This window comes from Chamaea fasciata, unplaced genomic scaffold (assembly GCF_029207755.1).
Source record: "Chamaea fasciata isolate MVZ Bird 193981 ecotype frontalis unplaced genomic scaffold, bChaFas1.0.hap1 SCAF_948, whole genome shotgun sequence".
Taxonomy (NCBI): domain Eukaryota; kingdom Metazoa; phylum Chordata; class Aves; order Passeriformes; family Sylviidae; genus Chamaea; species Chamaea fasciata.
The window spans coordinates 27,892-38,056 of record NW_027095033.1 but is presented as its reverse complement, the minus strand read 5'-3'; the positions used below and the strand labels follow the sequence as shown (position 1 = coordinate 38,056).

The 10,165-nt window shown below is 65.7% G+C and overlaps 2 protein-coding genes across 2 annotated transcripts; one reads left to right on the top strand and one right to left on the bottom strand.

Moving 5' to 3' along the window:
* The first annotated feature begins 182 nt into the window (after positions 1–182).
* On the top strand, positions 183–4,756 carry LOC136306067 (complement factor B-like). The gene is made up of 8 exons (XM_066209420.1): positions 183–311; positions 793–910; positions 1,674–1,824; positions 2,363–2,439; positions 2,798–2,901; positions 3,077–3,209; positions 3,735–3,784; positions 3,918–4,756. Exons 1-8 carry the CDS (start codon positions 198–200, stop codon positions 4,062–4,064), a joined length of 894 nt encoding a protein of 297 aa, XP_066065517.1. The 5' UTR covers positions 183–197; the 3' UTR covers positions 4,065–4,756.
* On the bottom strand, positions 4,706–10,093 carry NELFE (negative elongation factor complex member E). Its single transcript, XM_066209419.1, is given in 11 exon segments — positions 4,706–4,804; positions 4,897–4,999; positions 5,113–5,167; positions 5,635–5,657; positions 5,659–5,780; positions 6,401–6,543; positions 7,014–7,048; positions 7,177–7,251; positions 8,434–8,579; positions 9,196–9,268; positions 9,814–10,093. Coding segments are annotated over 11 exon segments (933 nt in total). The 5' UTR covers positions 9,889–10,093; the 3' UTR covers positions 4,706–4,721.
* Positions 10,094–10,165: the final 72 nt, after the last annotated feature.

Genomic DNA, 10,165 nt, shown 5'->3' with positions numbered 1-10,165 from the left:
GCCCAAAACACCCCAAAAACCCCAAAACAACCCCAAAACAGCCCAAAACACCCGGAAATACCCCAAAACAACCCAAAACATCCTGAAACCGCCCTGAAAACAGCCAAAAACATCCTAAATACCCCAAAACACCCCAAAACCAGCCCGAAATCCCCCCAAATCCCCCCAAATTTCCCCAAATCCCCCCAGTCCCCCAAATGAATTCCCCCCCAGACGAGAGCTCCACGCTGGGGCTGTGCGGGCTGAGCCTCGAGTTCGGCAGCGCCGACGACAGAGAGAGAAACCCCTGGGAGGTGACGGTGATCGTGACGGTAAATGCACCTGGGACACACCTGGGGACACCTGGGACACACCTGGGGACACACCTGGGGACACCTGGGACACACCTGGGACACACCTGGGACAGCTGGGGACACACCTGGGGACACCTGGGACAGCTGGGGACACACCTGGGACACACCTGGGGTCACCTGGGGACACCTGGGGACACACCTGGGGACACCTGGGCACACCTGGGGACACACCTGGGACAGCTGGGGACACACCTGGGGACACACCTGGGACACACCTGGGCACACCTGGGACACACCTGGGCACACCTGGGATACACCTGGGCTCATGGGGACACCTGGGGGTCAGAAGTCACGCCCGGGGACACCTGGGGTCCCAGGGACACCTGGGCGGCGATGGTGAGGAGCGGTCCCAGGTGAGTTGGGCCCCGGGCGTGGCTCGGGGGCTCCCGGGGGTCCCGAGCCCATCTCGGGGGGTCCCTGAGCGCCCCGTGCCCCCCAGCGGCCCGAGCGGGGCAAGGAGCGCTGCCAGGGGTCGCTGGTCTCGCCCTACTTCGTGCTGAGCGCCGCCCACTGCTTCAGTGCCGACGATGAACCCGCCTGGCTGGGCGTGGACATCGGTGAGGGACGCCTGCCACACCTAAAAACACACCTGGGACACACCTGGGGGGGCCGGGGACACACCTGGGACACCTGGGACACACCTGGGGGGGCCGGGGGACACACCTGGGAACGCCTGCGATACCTGGGGGGGCCTGGGACACACCTGGGACACACCTGGGACACACCTGGGGGGGCCGGGGGACACACCTGGGACACCTGGGACACACCTGGGGGGCCGGGGGACACACCTGGGACACACCTGGGGGGCCTGGGACACCTGGGACACACCTGGGGGGGCCTGGGACACACCTGGGGACACCTGGGGACACACCTGGGACACACCTGGGGGGGCCGGGGGACACACCTGGGACACCTGGGACACACCTGGGGGGGCCTGGGACACACCTGGGGACACCTGCCACACCTGGGGGGGCCTGGGACACACCTGGGACACCTGGGGACACACCTGGGACACACCTCGGGGGGGGCCGGGGGACACCTGGGGACACCTAAAAATACACCTGGGGACACACCTGGGACACCTGGGGGGGATGGGGACATACCTGGGATGCACCTGGGGGGTCCTGGGACACCCAAAACACCCCTGGGACACACCTGGGCACACCCGGGGCACCCCTGGGGCACACACCTGGGCACCCCTGGGGCACCCCTGGGCACACCTGGGCACCCCTGGGGCACCCCTGGGCACACCTGGGCACCCCTGGGCACACCTGGGCACCCCTGGGCACACGTGGCCCCGGCGTGACCCGCGTGCCCCAGGCCCGGGGCAGCACCGGCGGGTGTCGGGGCTCTTCCTGCACCCCCAGTTCCTGCCCAAGTCCCGCCAGGACCGCGGCGTCCCCGAGTTCTACGACTTCGACGTGGCCCTGGTGCAGCTGGAGAGGAGCGTGGGGCCCTCGCCCTCCCACCGGTCCGGGGGGTCTGGGGGGTCCCTGGGGGGGTCTGGGGGGTCCCTGGGGGGGATTTGGGGGTGTTTGGGGCTGTTTCCGGGGTGATTTGGGGACGTTTTGGGGCGTTTGTGGGGTCTTGGAGGGGGGTTGGGGGGCCTGAAGGGTCCCTGGGGATTTTGGGGGGGTTTGGGGGTCCCTGAAGGATTTTGGGGGGATTTGGGGGGTCCCTGAGGGATTTGGGGGGGATTTGGGGGGTCCCTGAGGGATTTGGGGGGTCCCTGAGGGATTTTGGGGGGGTTTGGGGGGTCCCTGAAGGATTTTGGGGGGATTTGGGGGGTCCCTGAGGGATTTGGGGGGATTTGGGGAGTCCCGGGGTGTTTTGGGGTTGGTTTGGGGGGGCTGGGGTGGTTTGGGGTGATTTTGGGGTGGGTTTTTGGGGTTTTCTGGGTTCCAGGGGTGATTTTGGGGCACTTTGGGCTGTTTGGGGGGGGTTTGGGGTGATTTTTGGGGGGTTGGGGCTGGTTTTGGGGGCGCTGACCCCCCGCGTGTCCCCCCCAGCCCCATTTGCATCCCCTGCACCGAGGGGGCGGCGCGGGCGCTGCGGCTGCCGGAGAGGAGCTCGTGCCAGGAGCACCGTGAGCCCCCCGGGACCCCCAAAAACACCCCAAACTCCCCCCGGGACCCCCAAAAAACACCTGGGACCCCCAAAAAACACCTGGGACCCCCAAAATCCACCCGGGACCCCCAAACCCCCCCTGGGACCCCCAGACACCCCCTGGGACCCCTCTGAGACCCTTTGGGACCCCCGGGACTCCCCGTGGGAACACCTGGAACCCCCCTGAGATCCCTTGGGACCCCCGTGTGACCCCCCCCATGACCCCTGACCCCCGTGTGACCCCCGTGTGACCCCCCCATGACCCCTGACCCCCGTGTGACCCCCGTGTGACCCCCCCCATGACCCCTGACCCCCGTGTGACCCCCGTGTCCCCCCAGGCCGGCTGCTGCTGCCCCCCAAGAACGTGGAGGCGTTCTTCCTGAGCCCCCGGGGCAACGCGGGGCTGAAGCGGCAGCAGGTGCTGCTCAAGCTGGGGGACCAGGTGGGGACACACCTGGGGACACACCTGGAGACACACCTGGAGACACACCTGGGGACACCTGTGTGTGACACCCGTGTGTGTGACACCTGGGGACACCTGTGTGTGTGACACCTGTGTGGGACACACCTGGGGACACCTGTGACCCTCGGGTGACCTCTGACCTCTGTGTCCCCAGCGGGGTCCGTGCGAGGCCGACGCCCTCCGGGCCCCGCCCTACGCCAACGTCTCCGCCCTCGATGACGTCATCACCCCGCGCTTCCTCTGCTCGGGGGGGCACGAGCCCCGTGTGGACCCCAACGCCCGCTCCGGTACGGACCAGTATAAACCAGTAGGGACCAGTGCAGCCCCACACCGACCCCGAAGGGGCTCGTCCCTTCCCCCAGTTTGTCCCAGTCCCCCCTAGTCCATTTCCAGTCCATTCCCAGTCCCCCCAGTCATTTCCAGTCCCCCTCAGTCCCCCCAGTCTCTCCCAGTCCCCCCCAATCATTCCCAGTCCCCCCAGTCTCTCCCAGTCCCCCCAGTCCCTCCCAGTCCCCCCAGTCATTCCCAGTCCCCCCAGTCCACCCAGTCCCCCCCAGTCATTCCCAGTCCCCCCAGTCCACCCAGTCCCCCCCAGTCATTCCCAGTCCCTCCCAGTCCCCCCAGTCATTCCCAGTCCCCCCAGTCCACCCAGTCCCCCCCAGTCATTCCCAGTCCCTCCCAGTCCCCCCAGTCATTCCCAGTCCCTCCCAGTCCCCCCAGTCATTCCCAGTCCCTCCCAGTCCCCCCAGTCATTCCCAGTTTCCCCCCAGTCTCTCCCAGTCCCTCCCAGTCATTCCCAGTTTCCTCCCCAGGTGACTCCGGCGGCCCCGTTGTCGTCACCTGGGGGAAGCGGCATTTCCAGGTCAGGGGGGACACTGGGGGGACTGGGACAAACTGGCGGGCGTGGTCGGCTGGGGCATGGTCCCTGACCCCGGTTTGACCCCTGGTGGGCGTGGTCGGCTGGGGCGTGGTCCCTGACCCCGGTTTGACCCCAGGTGGGCGTGGTCAGCTGGGGCGTGGTCCCGCCCTGCGAGCGGTGCCGCTCCCCGTCCTTCGCCCGCGATTTCCACGTGAACCTGTTCGAGGTGCTGCCCTGGCTGAGGGAGAGGCTGAAGGACGAGGACCTGGGGTTCCTCCCCTGACACACCTGGGACACCTGGGGACACCTGGACACACCTGGACACACCTGGGGTTCCTCCCCTGACACACCTGGGACACCTGGGGACACCTGGACACACCTGGACACACCTAGGGTTCCTACCCTGATACACCTGGGACACCTGGGGACACCTGAGATACACCTGGACACACCTGGGGTTCCTCCCCTGACACGCCTGGGATACCTGAGATACAACTGGGGACACCTGGACACACCTGGGGGAACACCTGAACATACCTGGACACACCTGGGACACCTGAGATACACCTGGGCATACCTGGGGACATCTAGACACACCTGGGGTTCCTCCCCTGACACACCTGAGATACACCTGGACACACCTGGAGACACCTGGGCACACCTGCACAGAGCCTAGAGCTACCTTGAACGGGGCTGGACAGAACTGGAATTACCCGGGACACACCTGAACACACCTGGACGTGACCTGGCAGCCTCTGGCCGCACCTGAACACACCTGGACGCGTGTCGTGGCCGGATCCGGGGGCTCCCCAGGTGTCCCCTGGCGATCCCTGTCCCCCCCCCCCATGACAATAACCCCCCAGGTGACACCAAACACCCCCAGGTGACACCAAACCCCTCCAGGTGACACCAAACACCCCCAGGTGACGACGAACGTCCTTTATTGTCCCCCGAACAAATCCTCGTTGTAAACCACCTGCGAGCGCTTGTCCCGGTGCGAGCCCTTGGCGCTGTTCTTCACCGCTGGGGGGCACGGGGGGGGGTCAGGGGGGCTGGGGACACCCAGGGACCCCCCAGGGACCCCCCAAATTCATCCTGGGACCCCCCAGACTCACCCAGGGACCCCCAGAGCGATTTCCCGGTGGCGGCGTCCAGCAGCGGCTGCTTGCGGGCGATGCTGACCTTGAGCTGCACGTCCTGGACCACGGCCCCGTTCAGCTGGGGGGGCAAAAACGGGGGGTCAGGGACCCCCAAACCACCCCAGAGCCCCCCAGAATCCCCCCAGAGCCCCCCAAAATCCCCCCAGAGCCCCCCAGAGCCCCCAGCCCCACCTCGGCCATGGCCTGGTCGGCCGACTCCATCTTCTCGAAGGTGACGAAGGCGCAGCTGAGGGGACAGCGGGATGCTCGGGCGTGGCCACGCCCCCACACACCTGAAGGTCCTGGCCACGCCCACGCTGGGGGCACCACCCACTGCGGCCACACCCATCAAGCCTCAGCCCACCTGTGACCGCGCCCAACTTCAGCTCCACCCAGAGGTCCTGACCACACCCAGGACCCCCCTGACCACGCCCACAGAGCCACACCCACAGGCTGACCACACCCTCCACAGCCTCACCCACCTTTAGCTTCACCCACAGGTCCTGACCGCACCCAGGACCCCCTGACCACGCCCACAGAGCCACACCCATAGGCAGACCACACCCCACCCACTTTTAGCTCCTCCCATCACTGGCCACACGCCCAGACCCCACCCCATTTAGCCCCTCCCACAAGCACCACCCACTTCCTGGGCGCGCCCACAAAGCCTCAATGCCGCCACCCGTGGCCCCGCCCACCCCCGGCCCCACCCACTTGCGGGGCGTGTCCATGGAGAGGGTCGATGATGGCGCCGAAGGGGCCGAAGGCGGCGCGGAGCAGCTCCGGGCTGAGCTCGGCGCCGTGCACGTACAGAGTGTTCCCCTTGCGCGGGGGGCGGCGCTCGGGGAACGAGTCCGACCCTGGGCCCACCGGGGTCAGAGGTCACCGGAACGGGGCAGGGGTCACGGGAATGGGGCAGGGGTCATGGAACGGGGCAGGGGTCATGGAAATGGGGGCAGGGGTCATGGAAACGGGGCAGGGGTCACCGGAACGGGGCAGGGGTCACGGGAATGGGGTCAGGGGTCATGGAACGGGGCAGGGGTCATGGAAACGGGGCAGGGGTCATGGAAATGGAGGCAGGGGTCATGGAAACGGGGCAGGGGTCACCGGAACAGGGCAGGGGTCACGGGAATGGGGTCAGGGGTCATGGAAACGGGGGCAGGGGTCATGGAAACGGGGCAGGGGTCACCGGAACGGGGCAGGGGTCATGGAAACGGGGCAGGGGTCATGGAAACGGGGGCAGGGGTCATGGAACGGGGCAGGGGTCATGGAAATGGGGTCAGGGGTCATGGAAGCGGGGGCAGGGGTCACGGGAATGGGGTCAGGGGTCATGGAAACGGGGCAGGGGTCACCGGAACGGGGCAGGGGTCATGGAAATGGGAACAGGCCCTGGGACTGGAGACCCCCCGGGCTGGAGAACCCCCCCCAGACCCCCCCAGGACCCCCCCAACGCCCCCCGGCCCCCCCAGCCCCCCCGTACTCCGGAAGGTTCCGTCTCTCTCTCTCCTCTCGTCGCTCTCGGATTCGGGGTCCCACTCCAGGCTCCTCCCCCCACGCTCGGGGGGCTCCCCCCGCGCCCCTCCCCCCTCGGCGTCCCGCAGCCGCTCGGTGGCGCTGACGAAACTGGGGGGGGAGGGGGGGTCAGGGGGGCCCAAAACCCCCCAAAACCCCCAAGAGACCCCAGACCCACATGGGAGGAGCCCAGACCCACGTGGAGCAATCAGGGGGTCCCCAAAAACCCCCAGACCCCCAAATCCACACAGGGGAACCCCCAAACTCCCAGACCCACGTGGGAGGAAGATCAAGGGGTCCCCAAAACCCCCAGACCCACGGGGGCTCCCCCAAACCCGCGGGGGCTCCCCCAGACCCCCAGACCCACGGGGGGGGTCCCCAAGCCCCCAGACCCACGGGGGCTCCCCCAGACCCACGGGGGGCTCCCCCAGACCCATGGGGGTCACCCCCAAGCCCCCAGACCCACGGGGGGCTCCCCCAGACCCACGGGGGCTCCCCCAAGCCCCCAGACCCACGGGGGGCTCCCCCAGACCCACGGGGGGCTCCCCCAAGCCCCCAGACCCACAGGGGGTCCCCCTCACCTCTCATAGAGCGATTTCCTCTGGGGGCGGCGTGACTGCGGGGGGAGGGGGAGATTTGGGGTGACCGGGGGGATTTTTTTTTGGGGGGGGGTGTCCCCCCGGCTTTGAGGGACCCCCCAGGCCGAGGGAGGGTCCCCTCCGCCCAATCTGGGGGTCCCGGTACCTCCTGGGGGTCGTCGTCGGCCGAGACGCTGCGCTGGAAGGGCTGGAAGGTGGGGGTGGGGCCCTTCTCGGGGTCCTGCGGGGGTCGCAGAGGAGTTGGGGGGGCCCTGAATGTCCCCGGGCTCCCCCCGGGGCTCTGGGGGGGTCCCCGGGGGGGTCTGAGGGTCCGGGGCCGGTTTTGGGGGGACCCAGGGGGGGAATTTGGGGGTCACGGGTGAGAACTGGGGGGATCTGGGGGGTCCTGGGGGGGAGCGCGGGGGATTTGGGGTGTCCCAGGGGGGTTTGGGGGGGGGTCCGGATGCGATTTGGGGGGGTTTTAGGGGTTCCAGGAGGGATTTTGGGGGGTTTTGGGTGATTTTGGGGGTCCCAGGTGGGATTTTGGGGGTCCCAAAGCAGATTTAGGGAGTCCCAGGTTGGGTTTTGGGGTGTTCTGGGGTGTTTAGAGGGGTTTTGGGGAGGTTCCAGGGGGGTTTGGGGGGTCCAGGTGGGATTTTGGGGGGTTTGGGGGGTTCCAGGTCCGTTTTGGGGTGTTCTGGGGTGTTTTGGGGGGACCCAGATGGGATTTTGGGGTGTTTTGGGGATTTTGTGAGTCCCAAAGCAGATTTAGGGGGTCCCAGGTTGGGCTTTGGGGTGTTCTGGGGTGTTTTGGGGGGATTTAGGGGATCCCAGGAGGGATTTTGGGGTGTTTTTGGGGTGTTCTGGGGTGTTTTGGGGGGTCCCAGGTGGGATTTGGGGGGATTTTGGGGGTCCCAGGTTGGGTTTTGGGGTGTTCTGGAATGTTTTCGGGGTGTTTCGAGGTGTTTCGGGGTGTTTGGGGATGTTTTGGGGGGTCCCAGGTGGGATTTGGGATGTTTCCGGGTGTTTTTGGGATGTTTTGGGGTGTTTTGGGGTTATTTTGGGGTGTTTTGGGGTTATTTTGGGGTGTTTTTGGGATGTTTTGGGATGTTTTGGGGTGTTTTGGGGTTATTTTGGGGTGTTTTTGGGATGTTTTGGGGTGTTTTGGGGTTATTTTGGGGTGTTTTTGGGATGTTTTGGGATGTTTTGGGGTGTTTTGGGGTTATTTTGGGGTGTTTTTGGGATGTTTTGGGGTGTTTTGGGGTTATTTTGGGGTGTTTTTGGGATGTTTTGGGGTGTTTTGGGGTTATTTTGGGGTGTTTTGGGGATATTTTGGGATGTTTGGTGATGTTTTGGGATGTTTTGGGATGTTTTGGGGTGTTTTGGGGTGTTTTCGGGGTGTTTCGGGGTCCGGGGTGCCCACCTTGAGTTTCCCCTCGAGGGTCCGCGAGCGTTTGAAGCCGGAGTTCTTGTTCTCGGCCTTGATGGCGCTGATGGCGCCCGACTTCACCAGCAGCTTGGCCTGCTCCGTGGCCGTGGCCGTGTCCAGGGGGGGCTGGTCCGACAGCGCTGGGGGGTCACAGGTCACGGACCCCTCCCCAGATAACCCCGAGGAGTTTGGGGGGCTCGCAGCCCCCTCCCCAAAAGGGATCTCAGGGGTTTGGGGGGTCCCGGGGCTCCCAGCCTCCTCCCCAAATGGGATTTGGGGGTTTGGGGGTCCCCAGCCCCCTCCCCAAATGGATTTCAGGGGTTTCGGTGGTCAGGGACCCCTCCCCAAAAGGGATCTGGGCAGCTCAGGGGTTTTCGGGGGTCGCAGGGGTGTCCCAGCCCCCTCCCCAAAAGGATTCCAGGATTTTGGGGGTCCCGGGTTGTTTTTGGGGGGTTCTGGGTTGTTTTTGGGGTGTTTTTTGGGGGTCCTGGTGTGTTTTTGGGGATCCCAAGGTGGTTTTTGGGGTCCCGGGCTGTTTTTGGGGGTCCCGGGTTATTTTTGGGGGGTTCTGGGCTGTTTTGGGGGTGTTTTTTGGGGGTCCTGGTGTGTTTTGGGGGGTCCCGGGCTGTTTTTGGGGGTCCCGGGCTGTTTTTGGGGGTCCCGGGCTGTTTTTTGGGGTCCCGGGCTGGTTTTGGGGTCCCGGGCTGTTTTTGGGGGTCCCGGGCTGTTTTTGGGGTGCTTTCCGGGGTCTCTCACATCGTTTGATCCCCCCCTGGGCGCCGCCCCCCGCCGAGCTCTGCTGCTTCTTCAGCGCCAGCAGCGCCTTCTTCTGCGGGGGGAGGGGAACGGGGGGCTCAGGGGGGATTGGGGACCCCCGGGGACACCCCCAGACCCAAACACACCCCGGGGCCCCCCGGACACAGAAAGAGCCCCGAAACCCCCCGAAATCCCCCAAAAATCCCCGAAATCCCCCAAAAATCCCCGAAATCCCCCAAAAAATCCCCCGAATTCACCCAAAAATCCCCGAATTCACCCCAAAATCCCCCGAAATCCCCCCAAAAATCCCCCGAATTCACCCCAAAAATCCCCGAAATCCCCCAAAAATCCCCGAAATCCCCCCAAAAATACCTGAAATCCCCCAAAAATCCCCCGAATTCACCCAAAAATCCCCGAATTCACCCCAAAATCCCCCGAAATCCCCCCAAAAATCCCCGAAATCCCCCAAAAATCCCCCGAAATCCCCCCAAAATCCCCCGAATTCACCCCAAATTCCCCCGAAATCATTCCCCCGAAATCCCCCAAAAATCCCCGAATTCACCCCAAATTCCCCCGAATTCACCCCAAAATCCCCAACCCCCCCCGTCCGCCTCTCACTTTCTTCCTCAGCTTCGCGAATCGTTTCTGCAGCGCCTCCTCCTCCTCCGTCAGGCCCGGCGGGAGCGTCAGCATGGCGGGCCACCGGGAACACCGGAGAGACACCGGACACACACCGGAAACGCACCGGGAATACCGGAAACACACCGGAAACGCACCGGGGACGCGGAAAACGCGGAGGGACACCGGGGGGATCCCGGGGACGCCCCCGGGGCCGACGCTGTTTCCGTGGCAACGGCGCGGCCGCCCCGGCGGAGGAGGCGGAAGCGAGCGGCGCCTTTCCCGGCGTGCACCGCGCGGCGCGGCGCCTCCTGATTGGCCGGTGGCGGAGGCCGTGCGCGCTGATTGGTCA

What these genes read in the sequence shown, in the direction of transcription:
- LOC136306067 (XM_066209420.1), top strand. Translation starts at nt 198, where the DNA reads ATGAATTCCCCCCCAGACGAGAGCTCCACGCTGGGGCTGTGCGGGCTG. An exon ending in AGGTGACGGTGATCGTGACG is followed by an intron (nt 312 to 792) that starts GTAAATGCACCT and finishes CGTGCCCCCCAG; the next exon opens with CGGCCCGAGCGGGGCAAGGA. An exon ending in GGGCCCTCGCCCTCCCACCG is followed by an intron (nt 1,825 to 2,362) that starts GTCCGGGGGGTC and finishes TGTCCCCCCCAG; the next exon opens with CCCCATTTGCATCCCCTGCA.